The sequence below is a fragment of the Pelodiscus sinensis genome, chromosome 1 (assembly GCF_049634645.1).
Source record: "Pelodiscus sinensis isolate JC-2024 chromosome 1, ASM4963464v1, whole genome shotgun sequence".
Classification (NCBI taxonomy): Eukaryota; Metazoa; Chordata; order Testudines; family Trionychidae; genus Pelodiscus; species Pelodiscus sinensis.
In genome coordinates, this window is record NC_134711.1 from 109,132,660 (window position 1) to 109,155,066 (window position 22,407).

Consider the following 22,407-nt stretch of genomic DNA (forward strand, 5'->3'; position numbering starts at 1 on the left):
GCTGGCTATTCCCTATCACTTTATTACCTTCCAAGTGTTTGCATATGATTTCCTTAATTACCTGCTCCATTATCTTCCCTGGGACAGACGTTAAACTGACCGGTCTGTAGTTTCCTGGGTTGTTCTTATTCCCCTTTTTATAGATGGGCACAATATTTGCCCTTTTCCAGTCTTCTGGAATCTCCCGTCTTCCATGATTTTTCAAAGATCATAGCTAAAGGCTCAGATACCTCCTCTATCAGCTCCTTGAGTATCCTGGGATGCATTTCATCAGGACCTGGTGACTTGCTGACATCTAACTTTCCTAAGTGATTTTTAACTTGTTCTTTGTGTATCCTATCTTCTAAACTTACCCTCTCTCTGCTTGTATTCACTACGTTAGGCACACCTCCAGACTTCTCGGTGAAGACCGAAACAAAGAAGTCATTGTCCATAATTAACTTTCTACTTCTGGGGCTCCACTGCTCTGGGGGGTGGATGCTGTTTGGGACTCTTTCAGTGCTGAGGATTGACTGCCTGCTAGCTAATAGATAATTGCTTGTCAGACAGCCTCTGGGTGCCCCATGGCCACTGTCCCAGCCACCCCAGGACTGCTGCTGCCCAGGCAGCCCCCATGACCACTGACCTGGTTCTCCCCAGAGCCAGTCACATTAACTGCTGTTTCGGCTGTCCAAGCCGCAGGCGGTGCAGCTGGCTCCAAGGTGGCCCTGAGATCACTGCTTTGGTGCTCACCAGGAATGCTTCTGGGGTGATCAGCATGACCAGCTGCACTGTCTGCTGCTTGTATTTTTTGGGATAGGAAAGAAATAATGGGAATTAGAGAACAGCCTTATAAAACTGAATTCTGTTGCACTGCAGCTCAAAGATTCTGTGGGCATTTGTTCCTTAAACCATATATTTACCTGAAAGAGAGGAGTCTGCTTTTCTGCACCTGATGCCTTGTCTATCCAGGAATCCAAGGGTTTCAGAGTATTGGTGTTCTGAGTAACCACAGGAAACTTAGCTGCTAATGTAGGTCTGCTGGACACATGTAACTGTTGCTCCTGTTGCACTATCTGGAGTTTTTTCAGTAACTCTTGGGGTGAAATCACTCCAGAATTGATTGACTGGTTGCCAGAGAGGGAAAGTGGCTGATCAGGAACTTTGGACTGTTCTTTAACAACAGTCTGAGGCCCTAAACTTTGGGTTGGAAGAGAGCCATTGAAATAAACCAGACGTTGCTGGGTCATGTTATTTATCTGTGCTGCTGATACTGTAGCAGAAGTCCTGTTGAAAATTGAAGCTGCTGACCTTACAGGACCTGTTGCACTTGGGTCCATTTTGGTCATTGATCCAGACGGACCCTGCAGTTTCTGTAACAAACTTTGAGTGCCAGTTGTGTCCTGGTCTGGATGAGATGTTACAATACCATGAGAAGTCACAGGTTGAAAGAGTCCAGTAAAAACCTCCCCCCCAGAGCGGATATTGCCGTTTTCACACAGTCGATTCTCAGGAAGCTCAGAGAGTGGGTGAAGGTCTGTCCCACGCACCATAAGTTTTTGAATAGCTGGGCAAAGATGCTTCTCTGCTGAAGGTGACTGTCTGCTAGGTTCCTCATATGACAGTGAACGCACCACCCTCTGCCTGGCAGGAAGATTAAGTTGGTGATTTTTCTGTGACTGTTCTGAAACATCTTGGTATGTGGTAGGATTTTCTTTTTTTCCAAACAGTGCTGTCAGAGATAAGTGGTGTGGTTCAGGGTCCATGTTCTGTGAAGAAAGAGAGAATAAATGAACATAGTTCTTGTGCATTTGCATTAACTGCCTAAAGTGCTACCTTGTAGGATCAAAGGAACAGCCAAGACAACTGACCTTCACTCCCTCCTCTTAAGAGAATTATTTAATGATTCTGCCACGTGGCAGAAAAATATATTTTTTTAAAACAGCCTTGAAACTTCTGGTCTGTGAGAAACAAGCCACCTCTAGAAAAAAGGTACTGATTTCACTTTCAATGGCCAGGGAGAAGGGTCTCTTCTTAGCCACTAATAAAATATTAGAAAAAGCTCAAAAAGGTTACAAAGGGGAGAAAGAAACCTTCTGTTCTCTTGGGAAGTAGTGTCACTTTCTGTCTCTATCCTTACAAAGGCCAACAGGATGTAGCTTGCTGGGTTTTTGCAGTGTTATGTATTTTTAAGTTACAAAAAAGGAATCCATCATGTATGCAAATGCATTTGTACAAATTAAATTAATACATGAATAAAATAAGCAGAGTCCCACAGGGTAGTTAGAGGAATCCATGACGTATGCACGTGGCCTGTGGCCACAACTTCCTGAATTGAGAGATCAATTGTTTTTGCTTGAATCAGCATGTTTGTTTTTAACCACTTCGTTTTACACAGGAAAACTATTTTTTGTAAAGAGATACTCATTTGGCATGTAGACTATTCATTATTTACCTTAATTCCACTCCAAATTCTTGTACTATTTGATCTACGCAAGCATTCTCCTGTGCCTGATATGCTATTGCAGCACTAATCAGCATGCAAATTAAAGTGTACCTTGCCTTGCTGAGGTATTTGTTGGTGCTGAGTTTCACTGGGCTTCACTGGTATTGGTTTGATCAGGTTGGGGTTGTCATAGATAGCAGAGGAACTAGTCATTTGTTTTGGCTCTGAACAGGTCTTACACTGCAACAAAAATAAAGCATATTGGAAAGAAATAAATTATTACTTTAAGGAATGTTCTTCCCCAATTTTGCATCATAAAATTCCAAACTGGTTAAATCTTCAAGATACTAGCAATTAGCCTGTCATAAAATGGGATTTTCAGGTCTCTCCTAGTTTCTCATCCACTGTAATCCGCAGGTCCTTTTCTGCAGAACTGCTACTTAGCCAGTTGGTCGCCAGCCTGTAACAATGCTTGGGATTCTTCCATCCCAAGTACAGGACTCTACACTTGTCCTTGTTGATCTAGCCAGTTTTCTATCCACCTTACAGTCCATTTATCCAATCCATTCTTCCTTAACTTGCTGGCAAGAATATTGTGGGAGACCATATCAAAAGCCTTGCTAAAATCAAGGTACATCACATCCACTGACTTCTCCATGTCCACAGAGACAGTTACGTCAATGCAGAAGCTAATCAGACTGGTCAGGCATGAGCTGCCCTTGGTGAATCCATGTTGACTATTCCTGATACCCTCTTCCAAGTGTTTCAAAATGGATTCCTTGAAGATCCCCTCCATGATTTTTCCGGGGACTGAGGTAAGGTTGACCGGTGAATGTTAGGAGAACTGATGAATGTTAGGAGAAAGCTTTCTTTATATCCAGGTCATTCTTTAATAATCCACTTTGGGCTTTTGCACCGTCCTCTCAGACATGAAACAGACTACTGGAATAGACGGATCATGGGTCTAATATAACATAGCAATCCCTATGAAATTACTAAAACTACTTAGACATTTGGTGAAACAATTGCCTATCATACTGACTCGGGTGGCAGGTTTGCAGAACCTCTTCCCCCACTCAAATTCTCTCCCCCAACACCTGCCTAAGGCTCTAAAAGAAAGTTTGGGCGGGGAGGGGTGTGGGCTCTGGGAGAAATTTTGGGAGCACAGAAGGGAGTGCAGGGTCCAGGCTGTGGAATGAAGTCTAGGTGCTGGTTTTGGCTGAGGGTAGGGAGTGTGGGACCTTGGAACAGACTGAGAAGTTTGGAGGCGGAGAGGGAGTTCGGGGTAGGATGCGGGGAAGAGGGGAGAGGGTGCAAGTTCTGCAGAGAGGGAGGTGCAAAAGGGGGTGTGGAAAGAAGGGGTTAGGGGTACCATGTTTACCTGTGGCACCCCCTCCCCCGACAGTGGTTGCTGGGGGAAGTAGAGGTCTTGGGGCACTGCTGCCTGCCTCCTTCCCCCAGTGATTTAAAATGCCCCAGGAACCCCAGCCACCACTGATCAGCAGCTTCCTGCTGCTTGCTGGCATGTGTGGCCATGAGGCCTGGGGCAACGGGGACAGGGGGATAGTGTTTCCAGGTGCACTCTGGCAGCTGGAGCAACATACAGCACAAACACCATCCCCTTTTCCCTTGGCCTCAGGGAAGCACCAACAGCTGTAGGGAGCAAGCAGCAGGAAGACACGCTAGCCCCACTGCACTGCCCCAGCAGTGGGGGCAGGGGCAGCAGGCAGGGCCAGGAGATGCACTTGGGGGAGTGCACAGGGCATGGCAGGCAGGGAAATTTGGTGGAGACTGGCCCCTGGGCCAGGACTATCCTGGGTGCCAGGGCGCCATGGGCCCATGTAACTTGCTGCCTCCATATAGTGACCCATGTCTCACTGTTTCATTGTATTCCTGTATGTGTCTAGAATCAGTGATTCTCAAACTATGGGTCAGGACTCCAAAGTGGGTTGCAACCGCATTAGATATGCTGGGGCCAAAGTTGAAGCCCGAGTCTTGCTGCTCGGGGCTGAAGCCTGAGGGCTTCACTTCTAGGTAGCAGGGTGCAGTTACAGGCCCCCCTGAATGGGATTGAAGCCTTTAGTTTTTGGCTCCCACCCTCAGGGCTAAGGCTTCCATACCCACTCCCAGGATTATATAGTAATTTTTGTTGTCTGAAGAGCATCATGGTGCAATGAAGTTTGAGAATTCCTGGCTCTCATCTTCTAATTACAATGTAAGCTCTTTTTGGGGGAGGAGGGCCAGGGGAAGGGACCATCTATTCATTCTGTGCCTAGCACTGTGGGGTCCTAGACATGGCAAAGGCTCCAAGATACTATGGTTACTATGATATTATTTCTGTGAAAGAAATGACTGGGTGGTTTTGGTAGCACACACAAACCTGGCAGGATTCAAAGAATTGATAATCCAGAATAGCTACCAAACAGTTAAAAATAACCTGAGAGCTATCCAAGGCAGTGTGGACTGAAAACTATCCAGCATATCCTTATCTAATACACCTATCACCATGAGAAAAATAACAAGAAAGAGAGGGATAAGTTGGTTTAATGACTGCATGAGGAGGCCAATGAAGAAGATCTTGAGGGCTATCAGAAGAGGCAGTGTATTTTATGTCCTGGTTTTACGGAATGCTGTGCTTGAGGGAACTTCCCTTACTGCCAACTACTTAAAAAAAAAAAAAAAAAAAAAAAAAAAGTTCAGTGTCTGTGTAGGCAGGCATTTAATTTCTAGAATGGTGCTTGGGGAAGGAAACGTCATAAAGAAGAATCAAAGTTCAATTCATACACCTGGAATCCAGCTGTTCTGCTTGAACCTGTGCCTCAGATGTTGGTTTCTGGAGGCACAAACACAGACCTACTAAAAGGACTGCTAGCAGCGAGGTGGAAAACATTAGTTCAGTTCTTGAATCTTCCTTCATGCTGTACCCATCTGGCATAAGGTTAGCAACTGCTTCAAGCAACAGGACTAGGAAACTATGACAACCAAAAAGTAAACTTTGCCCTGAAAGGAGAACTGCAAAGCAAAAATAGAACTTGAGTTAACTATAAAATGCTGCACGGAATGCCCTTTGGCTAGGATGGGTGGGCAACACTCAACACAAAGCTATATAAGCTAACCTGCTACAGTTTTCCCCCCTCAGTGTTAGAATACCCTAGAATGTGACCTCTTCAGTGAATTAGTGTATCTCAAATGCAGAAGTCTCATCAATCCATGTGCAGGTTGTGGCATTTGATGGCACATAATGGTGAACTTTAGGAGTTCTTCAAATGAGCTAGAAAATACCAAGAGAATTTCACAGAAGGCAAGAGAGACTGCTTAAAAAGTTAGACTGATTTTTGTGCTCGGTGTCTCAAGGTATGGTTAATAGGGGCAGAAGTCTAGGCTTAACTACAATTTCACTTTTGCTTTGCAGTTCCCTTTTAAAACCAGTTACATATCGATGTCTTAGAAAGACAAAATGAAAGCAATGATGTGAAGATTCAGGCTATATCTACACTGGCAGATGTAAAATGCTGGTAGTTACAGAACTGCTCACAGAGTGCTGCACAGAAACTGCTCGAGTCCACACTGTGCTCCTTGTGATGGTGAAGCATGTCCACATCAGCAGCTCTTGCAATGCCACAGAGTGCAGTGGATTGTCCCATTGTGCAACTGGCTGCAGGGTGCTTTGGGAAGGGTTTGCAATGCCACCTGGAGCAGTAAGCATCACATGAAGCAGGTTTCCCAATCCCATTGCTCCACAGTCATCTTGCTACAGAAGTAAGGGGGAAGAGGAGCATGTGACAGGGAACAGAGTATGTGCGGCAGGCGAGACATGGTGTGTTTTGGGGGATATCAGTATGCGGTCTTGTAAGTTCAGACAGTGGCAGGAAGCAACTCTTCAGGCAGGGGGTCTCTCTCTCTCTCTGTCTCTCTCTCTCTCTCATCAACTGCTAGAAGTGGGCCTTATCCTCCCTGACTGAATTGACCTAGTTATCTCTAGCCTTACTCTTGATTGGAACTCTCTTCTTATGCCTGTATATTTATACCTGCCTCTGGAATTTCCACTACATGCATCTGACTAAGTGGGTCTTTGCCCACGAAAGCTTATGCTCCAATAAATCTGTTAATCTATAAGGGTATGTCTACACTACCCCGCTAGTTCGAACTAGTGGGGTAAGGTATGCATACCGAACTTGCTAATGAAGCCCGGGATTTGAATTTCCCGGGCTTCATTAGCATAAAGCCGGCGCCGCCATTTTTAAAAGCCGGCTAGTGCGAACCCCGTGCCGCGTGTAGCCGCGCGGCACGGGGTTCGCACTAGCCGGCTTTTAAAAATGGCGGCGCCGGCTTTATGCTAATGAAGCCCGGGAAATTCAAATCCCGGGCTTCATTAGCAAGTTCGGTATGCATACATTACCCCGCTAGTTCGAACTAGTGGGGTAGTGTAGACATACCCTAAGGTGCCACAGGCCTTCTCGGTGTTCTTGCAGATTCAGACTAACACGGCTACCCCTGTGATACTAATAACGTTAAAGTAGCCATATTAGGTTTTATGTTAAAAAAGTTTCCTTTGCATTATATCAACACTGAGTGGCATATGTCTGGTCTATTCACCAAGCTTTGTTAGGTTCCTCTGGAGTTCCTTTGCCTTTAAGTTTATGCATACAATGTCCACACAGGGAGTTACGGTACAGCACTTGGTGCGCACTACTATTCATACCCCTTTAGTCTGAGCTTGAGGGCACTGCAGAAATGCCCATAAGTCCTAAGTCACTTTAGCTCTTTAGAGAACTTTACCACTGGACTTGAATGAAAGAAAAGCTCTTAAATGCCCTGAAACCTGCTCATTTATCTTGTTTGTTCCTACTCTATGGCTCACAAAACTTCCATTACCCTCCTGAATCACAGAAAATGCAGAAGGACTAATAAGCAGACTTGGCAAGCTGACTTCAGCAAAGTGAATCTTCAGACAAACTGGCAAGAAAATATAACTGTAGTGAGGTGGCCAAAAATCAGTTGTGAAGTATATTGGCGTTTAATGCAGGGATGTCATTTGCTATGATGCAAAAGGAATAGCTGCCTTTTCTCCTCCCCCCTCTGACTTTTCTTTGGTTTATATATATATATATATATATATATATATATATATATATATATATATATATATATATATATATACACATACACACACTACATTATCTCGTTCACTTTTTATCCCTTCCCCAGACTCTGCAAGATTATATACTGCAACCATGTTCTAGATGCTGACATAACTTTGCTCCTCTCCCCCAAATTTTTCTGAAATGATGCCCCTTTTTAATGTAAAAATAAATCTGTCACTATTTGTCCCCATCCTCCCCCCATTACCTAAGTTTATGTTACTAAGGACACTGACATGCAAACATAATATTTAGTCTGTAAGAGGTTAGCTATTCCTATTGCTCATACCCCACCTGAATGCAAAGTGCTATGTTGCATAATATTTCCGTGGCAACCAATTAAGTTTCAAACATGGAATTATGCAGGAGATAAGAAGAGACAGCAAATGTATAAAATATTCAGAGATCTTGTTTGTACACAAATGTAAGAACAAAATATTTTTGTATTTTTCTTCCTCTATATCCTACTACAGGAATTTATATGTATAAAGGAGAAAGAGAGAATTTTCTTCCTGATTCTTTTCTAGATTTTCCAGAAGGTACCATTATAGTTTTTTCAATATTAGTTGTACTCATTTTAATGTATGCCAATCAACAAAGTTTTAATCCAAGCCTAGGTACCAATTCAGGATTAAATTACATCAACAAGTCTCCTCTTTTGTCATTTGTTTAAAGCATTAAACTCATCTTAGACAGAACAGTTCTCAAGATGCTGGTTTTAAAAGCAGCTTTGCCATAAGAAACAAAGGCTACATTTCACAGGAGTGGAGAAAGTTCATTACAGCCTTACTTAAAATCTTATTAGTAACCACATTTCACAAAAGACATAAAAATCACCTCTTTAAATTGCTTATATTTAAAAAAAAAGTTCCCAGACCCAAAACACTTGCATGTTATGAGCTCCATTATTCGACAGTATTGCATATGAAAGAGAAAACAGCAGCAGAATCTAACGGAGGCTCTGAAATAATTTACACTATTGATATGAATAATTGAAATGATTAGTCTTTTATTCAGAAAGGTAAAACATTTTGGGCTGCTCAGTAATAAAGAGAAGAAAGTTAATTAATCCATTAGTTACTTAGGTGTCTCCAGAACACAGAGGAAGCATGTGAGATCCGATTACTCTAGGTTTCAAAATCTTTTCGTTTCCATCCATCCATCACTAAACTACATCTCACCAAGTACTAAAACAGTTACTTTAGTTACTAGGGGTCTTCCTAAACAAACCTCAATGTATGGAAAAGACATTAGATATTTGTCGAAGAGACTAAGAATAACTCCTCGGCAGCTAGAAACTACCATGAGCATCCATATCCACATCTGAAAAGTTACAGATCTTCAGGATCAATAACTATGCAAATCATATTTGAGATTCATGTGTCAAAATCAAAGTCACTGAAATGTACCCCACAAACTCCCCTCACTTAGAGAATACTTAGTCCTATCATGAGTGCAAAAGTCTGGATTAGGTGACCTCTTAAGGTCCCTTCCAGACCTATGATTCTATGATCACTTAATTCCTCTACAGAAAAACAAAAAAATCCCTGTATGTATTATTTTTCTTTTAGTAACTTTTACGAAAAGGCCCTACATGCTTCAGAAGACAAAACAATAAGAAACGGTGTCATGTTAGTGTGACCCAAAGGAAATTTTACCCAGAGTAAGACTGACCTTGGTGTATTCATCTTTGGCCTTGGTAAGCATCCGTAAAATATCCACTTCTTTGCTATCACCAGAGCTCTGGATCATTGGAGAGGCTCCTGTTCCAGCCCCCTGCCGTGCTTTGACTTGCTCCTGCTGAGTGAGACTGGAAGTGAGGGTAACATGGGAATCCATAAGGCACAAAGAAAATATCAAGTTCAACCACAATTATTTTTAATCATTAAACAAAAACACTGGAAAGGTTTTTATATATTTACAGTCTATATGAAAGGATGGCTTGACCGGGGACAAGATACAGTTTCCTCCAAATTCTGTGCACACAGGGCCATAAACACTTGAATTTCTGAAACTCAAATCACACATTCCATAGATAGAAGGTACAGGGAATTTATAGTGTTACTCAGTACTGACTAGTGGTGGGAGGTGGGGAATACACACAATTCAGTCATTAACTTGTAGTAAATGACCAATTTCCTGCCCCAGCTGTTTTATAATTGCAGCATAATGCTGAGAGTTCTAGCACACAGCCACTTGGCTGAGCTACAGGGTATTTTTTATCTATATGAAATGCTGCTATTATAAACCACTACACATGGTTTCCAATAGCATGAATCCTCTGAAAACTAGTCTTTATTATAGCAAATTACCAGTTTGAGAGTACCTAATCACCACCAACAGCAACTTGAGCTAGTTAACTAACATTAGCTGTTAAAAAGCCTGTTTCCTGGGGATATTTGTATGAATTGTTTCTGTATCAATTATTTCTCGGATCACAATTTATCCATTTCAGTGCTGTAGGACATACAGCAAAAAACAAAACAAAACAACAACAAAAAAAAACAAAAAAAAAAGCCACCACCACAAACTAATCACTACCTTATAGACATCTCTGTGTTTCTCGCAGCATGTATGTCTACAATGCTGACCTGTAGACATACCCTAAGGCAGTGGTGGGCAACAATTTGACCACTTCGGAAATTTGTAAGGTAGCCACAGGCTGCCCTGGAAGGGGTGAAGCCTCAGGTGGGAGGGGCGAGGCTAGAACATGTCATGCTTCTCCACCCACAGACCCTGATTGGTCTGTGAGGGGTGTGTGTGTGTGTGAATTCTTTATCCCTGTTCCCCCCAGAGAGAACCACCAGCGGTTCTGAACAGCTGGTGGTTCCCTCTAGGCACCTGCGCCCCTGGCAGTGGGAGGAGACTTTGCATGCTTCCCCCCAGGTCAATCAGGGCCTGGGAGCAGGAGGAGTATGAAGTCTCTTGCTCCCTGCCTTCCGGCGTGTGGCACCTAGAGCCAACCATTAGGGTTGACTCTACGCACTGCACGCTCTCCTGTCCCTAGGTGGGGAACTGACAGGACTTCCACGGGCCAGATTAGGCTCGTGGAGGCCTTTTTGCCCGCCCCAACCCTAATGCCTCAAAAACATTGATTACAGCATTGTATCAAAAAATTAAGCACCTCAAATCCATTCCCCATCAACAAACAAACATTGCCAAAAAGCAGGCATATAGCACTGTAAAAGAGCAAGCGAGATTAGATATAAAACAGTAGGCAGAGAAAGGACAGGCTCTGCCACCTCTGGACTCTTAAAGCAGTGAAAAAGCTAGGTGAGTGGACATATTTAATACTAACAAAAATGAAATGTTGTAGAGAAAATATAAGCTTTTATGTGAGCATGATTTGATTGTATAATTAGAGTTCATAAACTCTGACAATTATTTTATTAAGCAGATAAATATATTCAAGTCTGAACTAATTAAGACCTTGTCTCATGTTTCAGAAAAGTGACAAATAACTTAATCTTGCATATTTTGTTAAAAAAGGGAAAAAAGAGAAGGGGTTGTTCAAGTTTAACATGGAAAGGACATACAAAAATACAGAAAAAACCTGCAGGCATCCTTTATGAATGCCCCTCATGAAGCTCCTTTTTTATTCTTGCCCCCTGTAATGGTAATTCCTTTTAAAATCAGTCTCCCCCAAAAAAGGGAGAAAAATTATCCATCCAAACCCCCCAAATAAGTACTTTTTCATTGAGACACTCTCTGAAATAGATGTGTTAGGTTTTAGAGAATAAATCAGATGGCCCATTACATTCTGATACAATTTGAAAGATACTGAATTATGTAAAGGCATTTATTTTGCCTGCATATTTATTGGTAAAATAAATATAAACGGGGTTAATATTCAAAACAATAAAATGTGCATGTATATACCGAAGCACATACACATAAAGAGCACAAAAATTCCTGTTCACCCATCACCACTTACTTTTTCATGAGTTCTGCAATTCTTTGGCATTCTTCCTTATCATAAAACCAAATTCCATAAATGGACACTGCAAATGCACAACACAAAATATGAGCATCTTCTCTCACAATATTCTATCTGACAGTAACCTCCTTTGGAGTGGGTAGTTAAAGGTGACTTGAGAAGGATTATTTAAAAAAATATTTTAAGAAAGATTTTTTTTCTGATTACAGATATGTCAACTCTGGTATTCCTTGATTATGCTGGAGGATTTATTGGATATCTTAGATTTTACATTTCTAATTCTCATACCTGCACTGAGAGTGATGGAGTATAGAATCCTTTTCTCCATGTAAGTTATTTGAGTTAAACAGTTAACAAAAGACAAATTATTTCTCTTCTCAAATTGCTTGACTTTCACTTGCTTAGCTTTTGTCATGCCATCATTTTACTAGCTCTCAGTTATTAATGTATTATATGTAGACAGAACCCGAATTAGTAATGCAATAAGAAAGGAGAAAAACTGTTTAAAAACAAAAAAGAATCTTTTAGTCTCTTTTTACATACTATCCAAAGTAAAAGCACCCCAATTTTTCCCCTTTGCAGATCACCTTTAATGTTCCTCATTTTCACTCTTCTTTCTCTCTTCCCAAAAAGAAGCACATATCTACTAGATTAAGATGCAACCAATCCCGGGATTGGAAAACACAGTCCAGTCCACAAACATAACTTCCTGCAGCACTGACCAGCAGCAGATTTAAATTTACTGATAATATAATCTTTTCAAAACCATCCAGTCTTATGATCTAACCACAGCAGTAAGGAAACCATGAGACTGCAATTAACAGTGTTGTAGCTAACATATTAACATTAATTTCTTGTTCAGCCCAAATCAGAAACATGCTACAAAACTGTGTATACCTAGAAGGGTACAGCTATAACAATATTTCACTGTTAAGCATCTCAGAAAGGAGCTTTTATTTATGCAGGTCAGGGGAACTGTGCTAACTGTAACCTTGTTATAATACAGTTATTGCTAATGTGGTCAGCAGCGTAGGGATAATGCCTTATCTGAAAAGGATATAAATGATAATAGAAGACAGCATCTTAAAACAGACTGTTAATTAAAATCATTGTCATGGGTCCTATAACTCACTATTATGATGGTCCAATGCAATCACTCCTTCTATTCTACACATCTATTTTCATTCCACAATGAAACTGTGGAAAGAAAACTTGGCATAGGAGGTTTAAGCTGGAAAGGACTTTAACATTTGAAAAGAAAATTAGTTTACAGCTGTTTGTAAAACACAGAAGTGCAATGAGCCCTCTGCCCCCTTCCCCCTCAAATTTTTAGCCATTTATTATTTATAAGTCCTTTGTATAAGTAAAAAAGGACTGAAGTTACATTTGCCAGATGATTATCTTTAGATATGACTTAATCACAGTACTCTGGCAGGTAAAGGAAGGAGACCAGAAATTCAACAGACAAAGAAAAAACACATTTTAAAATATCTGGTGCATTTTATTAATATTGATAGTGTCATGATGATTTTTATTGTCTAAAGGCATTTTACACCAGGGTGGGCAATAATTTTTGCCCAGGGGCCCACTTAAAAAATTTCTGAAGTAGCCCTGGGCCACCCCAGAAGGGGCAGGGCCTAAACAGGAAGGGACAGGGCTACCCCGCCCCCCAGAACATAATTGGTCTGGGGGTGGGAGAGCCCCTTTGGGGTCCCCCCTTCCCACTAGGCACCCATGCCCTGGAAGAGGCTTGGCATGCTCCCCCATCCATAGGCGAATCAGGCGCTTTGAAGCGCCACATGCTGCTCGCAGGGTGGGGGCAAAGTGGAGAAGGCTTCGGGCACCTCCCCTCCCCCAGGCCCTAATTCGCCTGGGGATGGGGAGCAGCAGGCCCTGTGTGGACCGAATCTGGCCCACGGAGGCGCTTTTGCCCACGCCTGTTTTACACCATAGATTGTGATGGTTCCAAAACTCATGTATACATATGTAACAGAAAGCTGTTGCTATGAATTATAAAATGACCATCTTATAGAAAAGTAAATTAAACTTTAAAACCTACATTTCAAATACTAGGTTTATAACCAACCAAAATAAATGCCAGGAATGTTAAGCCACAACTCTTAAAAAATAAACATGGGATCTGTTTTTAGAATCCCTAATTAGTAACAGAGTAGGCATAATTTTTTTTTAAAATATCCTTTTTTATACAAAATAATTGAAAAATTCATTGTTCTGTTAGGTCCTGTTTAAACTACAAACAGTACAATAGCTGAATCCTTCTATACAGTAGAGGACAGACATCACTGAAATACAGTTAAAACTGAACACTATTTTAAAGAATTTTACCAAACCATTGTTAAGATTCTGCAAAGTCTCATTTGCCCAGTCATGCCCAACTTGTGTTTTAATTGTGTGAAGGTGTTCCTGTGTTGCCAATGGGAGACTAGTATGGCAGAGCTCATAGTGTAAGACAGACAATAGTTGCCTGCCATATCTTTAATTAAAAAAAACTTTATTCCTCCTCTAGTTGGTATAATCCAAAAACTCCTAAATCAAATGTTTGTGTGACTGAGATTTGAGTATTTTTTAAAACAAGTTTATATTTGACACTTGGGAGATTTGCATCACTAAAATCAATTACACATTAAGGGTCAATCTAGACTAAATGCCTTTCTTGAAAGAGGCTTTTTCAAAAGATACTTTCGAAAAAGCCTCTTTTGAAAAAGAGCTTCTAGACTACAATCAGTACTTTCGAAAAAGCAAGCTGCTTTTTCGAAAGACAGCACCCAGGCAGTCTGGATGCTCTCTTTCGAAAAAGCACAGTTTGCATTACATAGCGCCTTTTTTTGAAAGGGCACTTTCGAAAAAAGGTGTTATTCCTCGTAAAACAAGGTTTTCCGCGATCAAAAAAACTGCCAGGTTCTTTCGATTTACTTTTGAAAGAACGCGGCAGCAGTCTAGACGCAGGGGAAGTCTTTTTGAAAAAAGGCCACTTTTTTCTAAAAAAACCCCTGTAGTCTAAACACACCTTCATAGAACACAATAATCAATCTCCTTGTTTGTTAACATGGTCTAATCCAACCCCCTATCACTTTTGGCCATGGACAATTTAAAATCTGTAACAAAAAGCAAGAACAACCCTGCAGATTTCAATTCCTGTGACAGAACATGAGCAGAGAAAAGGCCTCTCTAATTATCTGGATAAAAGACTATTTTACATTTCATAGGTTGTAATGAACAGTCTGACATGCACCAAGGAGCAGACAACCAGTGCTGATCACAGAGCATGGAGGGTTGAATGATCTGGCCCATTCAGGTGACATTCCACCACATCAGTTGAGGTTTTTAATTCTTTTTTCTGGTAGCCTCAAAGCATATATCCACTAGGGTTGCTAGATGTCCAGTATTCACCCTGACAGTCCAGTATTTTTGCCTCCTGTCTGGTAAAAAAAAATTCAGAAAATACCGGACACCTAAAATGTCCGGTATTTTCTGATTTTTTTCCCTGGCCAGGAGGCGAAAATGCTGGGCATCTGACAACCCTACAAACACTCAGCACCTGGCCTCCCCTTCCCTCCCGCCCCCCCCCGTCCCCAAGTCCCCCCTGGTTCCCAACACCCCGAGCCCCCCGACCCCAGCCCCCATGCTTATCTGGTTCCGCAAGGCTGCCGGCACAAAATGGCTGCTGACCAAGGGGAAGCATTTGGGTCTTAGTGCTCAACCATTTCCCTGTTCCTATCCCTGCACTCTTAAAAGGGGGTATGCTGTTTTCATGCTGTTTTATTTTATTTTTTTTGGCTTAAGTCTTGGAGTCATCTCCCCCCCCCCTTTTTCCCCTTTCAACAGATTTTTTTCCCCCGGTGTTTTTTTTTGGGGGGGGGGGGGGGGGAAGGAAGAGGGTCGGTATTTTTGTTTCAACCATCTGGAAACCCTAATATCCACACTGCAGAGTTAGTCCACAGGCTCGCTCTCTCCGAGGTGTTGACCCTAACTCCCTTCCTGTCCACCCACAGGAACCGCACATACAAATTAAGTGATGCTCTCAACCCAGGTTATCTGGTCCATCTGGAAGTATAAAGCAAGGGCTCCACTGTCACTCAGGCTGGCAGTCTCTCCACTTCACAGTGAGCACACAAAGTCACTTGAGGGCTATTGTCCTCAATACCTTCTCAAAAGCACACACATTTTTTCCACAGCTAAATAAAGATTTTTACCAAATCAAATTAAGGATTCAAAACCAGTCAATGGCTTATTGTAGAAACTAAATTTAATATATTTAGATCACAACATCAAAGCCAATTATAAAGTTTTCCTTTGAAGTACCTCCCCCAAAGGTCTTTTGACAAATCTGGTACAAGGCAGATCTTGGTGCTACGCAAGTTGGGCCAATTAAGATCAAATTAGGTCCTTTTTTAGTTGGAGCATCAACCTGGAAAAGCTCTACTTAAACCAGAAATTTTAAAATATTTGCTGGTGAACATACCAGACACTCAAAACCAAACAACTTTACAGTCTACTTGTAGCCATGCTGGTCCTTGAAGAAGAGCTCTGTACAGCTCAAAAGTTTCTCTCACCAACAAAAGCTGGTCCAATCTAAGATATAACCTCAACCAATTCAGGAATTTACAGTAAATTCTGTTTTGAAACTGGCCTTTGTTTTTGGTTTTTTTTTGCTCCCTCCCCCCCCCAATTCCCGGGTATTGACACAAACAAAAATTTGGATTTTACCCATTTTAACCTCAATTTTGCAAGTGCTGGAATGCCCTGCGTTTCCAGCACCCTGCCAAAAGGAACAGAGCACTAGCACACAAATCAACTGCCACTTGGCAGCCAAGTGGGGCTCCCTGCTTATCTCACCTCCTTATCACCAAACTCCCTGTGCATTAGGGGAATGAGACAAATATGGACACAGGCAGGCAGTAGTTGGTCTGCCTTCTCTGCCAGACAGAGCCTGCACCTGACTCTGGCACTTCAAAGTGACTCTAACTCTGTGGTGTCCAACATGTTGCTACTTGGCTGGTTGAGTGTAGTTAGCGTACTATAGCAGTAGCCGCTATAGTGGCTACTGCTTCAGAAATGGTTGGACACCACGGCTCTAACTGCTTTCTTTGCACAGTCGGAAGTGACACAGGCAGGGAGTGCCCCCTCCCTACCAGCTGAGACTGCCCCACCCACTTCTGCAGCAACAGGCCTGCAGGGAATGGAATGCCTCTGCATTCCCATGAGTACTGGGCTACCTTCACACTCTCCCCAGCCCCTTCGTATTTGTTTATCAATCATCCTTTAACATTTGTTTTTATATTGATAAATTCCTGTGAAATTTTAAATGAAATGAACTCTCAGGACTGTAGATACACTAGAAACAACTTTTTCTGACATCTTCATCTTGATAAAGAAAAAAAGTTACTTGAAAATCTATCAAAACTAAACTCCCATAAAATGTAACATTTTATAGAAAGTCTGTATTCCATTCTCAACCATTTTGTTGTCAATCATAAATAAAATACTCTCTCTTTACTAAGCCCACATTTAAAGAGGAAGATTGTGCCCTCCCCCCACTCAATGTTTTATAGAGGACACAAAGACCACCTGAAAATTGTCTGTTTTGTCTCCTTCTGCTTTTTACACTACAAATTGAGGTCAGATCTGCCCTGTTTTCCTGGAAAACTGTAGATAACTCAAGAGTTACTAGGTTTGTGATATCACAACTATCAAGGAAATAAAGCCCAAATAACTGAGTAAGAAAGTGATTTTCATTAAGTCTAAAACTCTGGTTTTGCTAACACTACTGTAACTCAAACACTTAACACATAGCTGGGAAAAAAAGCTTTCTGTTAAAGATTGAAAAGGCCTCTTCAGTTGAACAGCTGATAAAACTCCCAATCAACTTTCAACAAATAGGGACAGTAAGACAATATTTTCATTATTTCAACGTCAAAGAAAAAAAAAACAAGCAAGAAAAATACTTTATCGAAGGAAAATAAAATCAATTTCAGAGAGTTATCTTTACATGACACAAAAGACATGAAGGAAAAATTCTGCCTCTTGCCCCCCCCGCCCCCCCCCCCCCCATACCAAAAGCTTGACGGGTTACCTTTAAAATCAAACTAGCAGGGAATTGTTCAAACATCTTTCTCAATCATCTTTCCCCAAATGCAGATGGTTAAGAGAGTGGGCAGTAAATTGGCAATGTTGTTAAAGTCAAGAGACAGTTTCTTGTGTAGGGATCTCACCACCATCTGTTTAAATGTGGCTGGAATCCTTTCTTAAAAAGCAAAGCATTTAATAATTCTTGTTAATAAAATGGGCCCCAAACATCCCTCTGATCTTTTTTTTTTTTTTTTTTTTTTTTAAAACCAGCCAGGAAGTGAAGAAGCCCAGATTACAGATTGTCAGATGTAGATGCAACAACACATCTTAAACCCCGCTCTACAAAACAGAACACTACTCGAAACAGAGAAGGTAGTTTGTTTGTAAGACCTTGCCCATCACTCTACCTTAACCATGCTAGTCACATCACACTATTCATTCAGTCTTTCTAGCAAAACAAAATAGAAAAAAGTTCTATACCATACCATGCCTTTCGTACTCCTGTGCTGCTGCTGGCAGTGGCTCCACCTTTAGAGCTGAGCTCCTGACCAGCAGCTACCACTCTCCAGCAGCCCAGCTCTGAAGGTTGTGCTGCCACCACCAGGAGCAGAGAAGTAAGGGTAGTAGTAACACAACCACACAAACATCATAACCTTGTGACCTCCTTCCCAACAACTCCTTTTTGGGTCAGGACCTCTACAAATTCAACACTGAGATTTCAGATTTAAATAGATTAAATAGAATTTACATTTTTTTAAATTCTCTGACCATGAAATTGACAAATATGGACTATAAATTTGTATTTGTATGTAAAAACAATATAAAACTAAACTCACATTCCAGGAGAAGTTGTCTGGCTATGACAAGCCTACAGTCTACAAAATCCTAGACAAAAGCTATCTTTCTTCAAATACAAGAGTATATCAGACAAGTTAGTGATGATTTACAAAAAACAGAGATCACCATGACTCAGTAAGGTGATGAGCTGACAGGCAGATGGAGCCCATTATCTTCACTTCTCAATCCAAGTTTTCCTGTAAAAGCACTAGGGGAGGAGAGGGCTTTAACCAAGCAATAGAAACACAGGACAAAAAAGGATTAGGAGTGAAGCACTAGGGAAGAAAAGATAATGCAAGAAATGCTGCTCACATTTCAAATAGCTAGAAAAGTTTCTGTAGTTTTGGTCACATGAGCTTTTCCAAGACTAGGGTTTAACATCTGGACAAGTTTTGTGGCTATTAGGTTTAAATGATATTAAAGTAGAAACTACGGACAATCAGGAACCTACTTTTGCTATATACAGAGTATTTAATTCAGCTGTACAAAGCTACCTTTGGAAGTATAAAATGTTTCAAGCCTTTGTTCGGCAATCTACTTCAGCATATCGCCCACTACCGAACCATCTGCCAGGTGAACCTGAAGTGAAGTATAAGGGCAAGTTGGTGCATGAAACTCAGCTTAGCTGCTTCTACATCCAACCTGGAGGTAAGACCCACATTAGTGATATAAATAATGATGTCCTGAAATCTTCTGTGTTGTATTCCATTCCCATTGAAACAGAACAGTTATTTTCATATCTGAAAACTTTTATGAACAATGCATTTTAATAATCATTGGTAATATATTTGGAAATTGTGGCGTATAAATGCACTCCCACAGGAGACAGAGTGCTCTGGAAATTCTCAGATCTCTAGAGTGAATAGAAAGGCACTTCATCAGATAACATGCTGACTTTTAAGCGCCTAATTAATTCCAGTCCCTTGCTTCCATCTAGAAAAGGATGAGACAGGGCTTAAGAAAAAAATATTTGATTCCAGAATTTAAAATGCAGTCACGGACAAACTGTGGGCATGGGTTTGAGTAGGCATAGATGGGAATAACGGGATTTCACTTTAAAGTAGAGAATATATAAACAATATTTGAAGACAAAGTAGTAAATGTGTTTTTTAAAGGCAAGCCTGATTTCTAAAGGGAAATTAATTGAGACTTGTTTTCCAATCTTCAGTTTTCAAAAGTACTACATACATATTCACTCTCCTGGGAAAAACACAGACAGCTGTCCATTTTATCCTATATGAAGTAATAGGGGGAAAAAGTGTCACATGAAAAGTTACCGTCTTTAAAAAAAATTCCATTCCATGTTTAACTACTCTGCTTTTCTCATCATATGGCTATCTTATCTTGAAAAGATGTCCGGAATTCCCAGTGTTGGCAGTACACTCAACAGTAAATGTTCAGAGCAGTTAGCATATTGCTTATGTACTGACATCCATAAATGGGAAAGTAAGCCGGTGTTCAGCAGAAACATGCTGAATTATTCCTCTTTCCACCTCATTAAGAATCTCTCTCACATCTTCAGAGTGCTCTAAATCTACCTTAATTCTCCTTCATACACTTTCTGCATCAATGTAACAGGCCAAACGGATTCAATCACTACCAGCCACTGAAAGTTTTTTTTATCTTAACTGTTTCTTTTCATGGGACATAAAATTTCACTGACTTTCAAATACCAGTCCATGATTCCACATGTGAATTTGTAACTATTAGCAGAGAGGCATCTTTTTTTTTGGCTGCTTACTACTCATCAGGCAATAGCAATATTTGAAAACGGTGGCTTTACCCACTACAGGTAAGATTGCAGAACTATCACCATAACAAAACCATTTTTAGGACTTTCCTAAAATGTTCACCTTTTCAATTGAATATTTCCATACTCCGATCACACTGTGCAGAAAAGCCTTAAGTTTAGCAAAATCCCTGTAATTGTGTTGAATCATAGGGAAAAATTAAGGCTATAATGAGGCAGACAATCGACTAATTGGGGTTGTGTGTGGTGGTGGGAGGAGGGACGCGGTGATAGGGATCCAGAATTGACCTCCCCTGGTGCAGCAAACTCACTCATTTGGGACCAGTGAGGACCGAGGGTGCCAGACCAGTGTGGTCCAACTTCTGCTGGTGAAAGGGAAAAGTTTTTGAGCTTCAGAGAGCTCTCTCTCAGATCCGAAACATATGATATTTGGCCAGTGCAGAAAACTGATTAGATGAACTACTAATCTAATCTGGTATAGTGACTTCTATATTTCTGCTGAGCCGCATCATAGCAACAGGCACAAGACTCTTAAGTGAAAGGTCTCTGCACAAATCATTTGGTTCCAAGCTCTAGTGTGTCTTCACAATGCACTACTGATAAAGGAGGAATGAGAAAATAATTCTAGATTTCATGTCAGACCTTGACCAATCTCACTAACCAAGCTATATGATGTAAACCTGGATAGTGTTTTAAATTATCAAATAATTTAACCAACGCCATAGAGGAAAAGGGTTATTTTGCTGTTAGAAAAACAAAGGAAGTTTTTGAAAAATTGCAGCAAGTATGCATTATTTCAACCACAGTGAAAATACCGATTGTGTCTTCCCATCTCAGGTATAATGAGATACCAAAAAGAGAGACATTTCTACTAGCAATATCCATAATTACTGAATTAGTTTAAACTTCTACCTCCATTCCTGACTTCTAAATTAACAGCCCTAAATCCAACCTCGCTTAAATAGACACGGACAAACTTTTCAGGGACACAGTGGATTAGTGCAAATGGTCACTGGTTTGGCACCCAAAGCCTGTCTGGATTGCTTTAGTATTGGGTTATAGTGCCTAAAAGCCTTGATGCAAACACCTATTTCAACTTCATATTACAAAGATCAAACAAAAAGACACAAAATAGTATGAAAATTGCCAAACTACAAGAAGAAAAACATGTTAATCATACTGTAAATCTTCATAAACTTTAGCATCATTGAATATAATTTTGAAAAATATTGTTATTGTATATTGGCTGCAAGTACCATCCTTTTAAAGGATAAATACAATGCAACAAGAAGGTCAGCAGACTTATCTAGCACAGCAATACCATCTTTTGCTGCGGAGTACATTCATTTCAGATTATCTGATACTAACTATAGATATTCATCTGCATTGAAATCAAAATGGTTTCAGTTAGCATTCAACAAAATGCTGCAATTTGACAGAAATTATTCAATCCCTCAATCCTACTGTTTGCTTTTAGATATCTCTGAAATTTATACTTAGAATAATCTTTTTCAAATATCAATTTATAGTTTTCTTAAAAAGGAAAGCAACTGTATTGCTGAACTGTTAAACACAGATGAAAATGTATGGTTTAAATAACATAACAGAAAGATAAGTATAGTAACTACAGATTAAGATAATTTACTGAAAGGCTAGATTAAAGTTAATTTACTTAAAGTGTCTACTAAATTTGCTCCTAGCCCGCAGTGGGCATATAGCTATTATTGAATGTCCCTCTACCAGAAGCAAAGGGAAGCAAGACATTAAAAACAAAACAAAACAAAACAAACAAAAAACCCTCTAAAAAAACCCTAACATTAATCCTTAAAAAGAAAATTCCAATTTATAGGGGGCACCCCAAAACCTCAACTCAGTGAAAATACTGGAATAAAAAAGTGTGTGATGAAAAAGATTTACAATACTGTGTGAGCTGGAAATCCATAGTACTGTTGTGAGAATGAGTTAACGAGTGAAAACATGTTTTTAAGATTGCTACCATCAATACATTTTTTAAAAACAAATTCTCTAAAATGGAGAAGGAAAAAAAGAACCAGAGTTCCTCATAGTTTAGTCAAGCAAGCTCTGGATAGAATATCTGTAAAGAAGAGAAGGAATAGTCAAATTATCAAGTACATCTATACTTGCTGCATTGGGGAAATCAAGGCTCGGAGATCCATTCACCCATGGCTGATTTAGCAGGTCTAGTGAAGCCCTGCCAAATCAACTA

General features: G+C 40.6%; 2 protein-coding genes across 8 annotated transcripts in view; one reads left to right on the top strand and one right to left on the bottom strand.

Annotated features, from left to right (window-relative positions):
- Positions 1–22,407, bottom strand: part of DCP1B (decapping mRNA 1B) — a 57,995-nt gene that overhangs the window by 17,167 nt on the left and 18,421 nt on the right. For all 7 annotated transcript variants that reach the window (XM_075896671.1, XM_075896675.1, XM_075896691.1 and 4 more), the window contains 4 exons: positions 11,501–11,567; positions 9,241–9,376; positions 2,537–2,665; positions 903–1,748 (listed from right to left, as the gene is read on the bottom strand). In XM_075896671.1, the coding sequence (XP_075752786.1) occupies positions 903–1,748; positions 2,537–2,665; positions 9,241–9,376; positions 11,501–11,567 (1,178 nt within the window). The remainder of the gene's footprint in view (positions 1–902; positions 1,749–2,536; positions 2,666–9,240; positions 9,377–11,500; positions 11,568–22,407) is intronic.
- The window catches only part of CACNA1C (calcium voltage-gated channel subunit alpha1 C), a 696,460-nt gene continuing 692,815 nt past the window's right edge, over positions 18,763–22,407 (top strand). Inside the window, exon 1 of the mRNA XM_075896653.1 lies at positions 18,763–19,078. Within this exon, the coding sequence (XP_075752768.1) occupies positions 18,940–19,078 (139 nt within the window). The 5' untranslated portion in view covers positions 18,763–18,939. The remainder of the gene's footprint in view (positions 19,079–22,407) is intronic.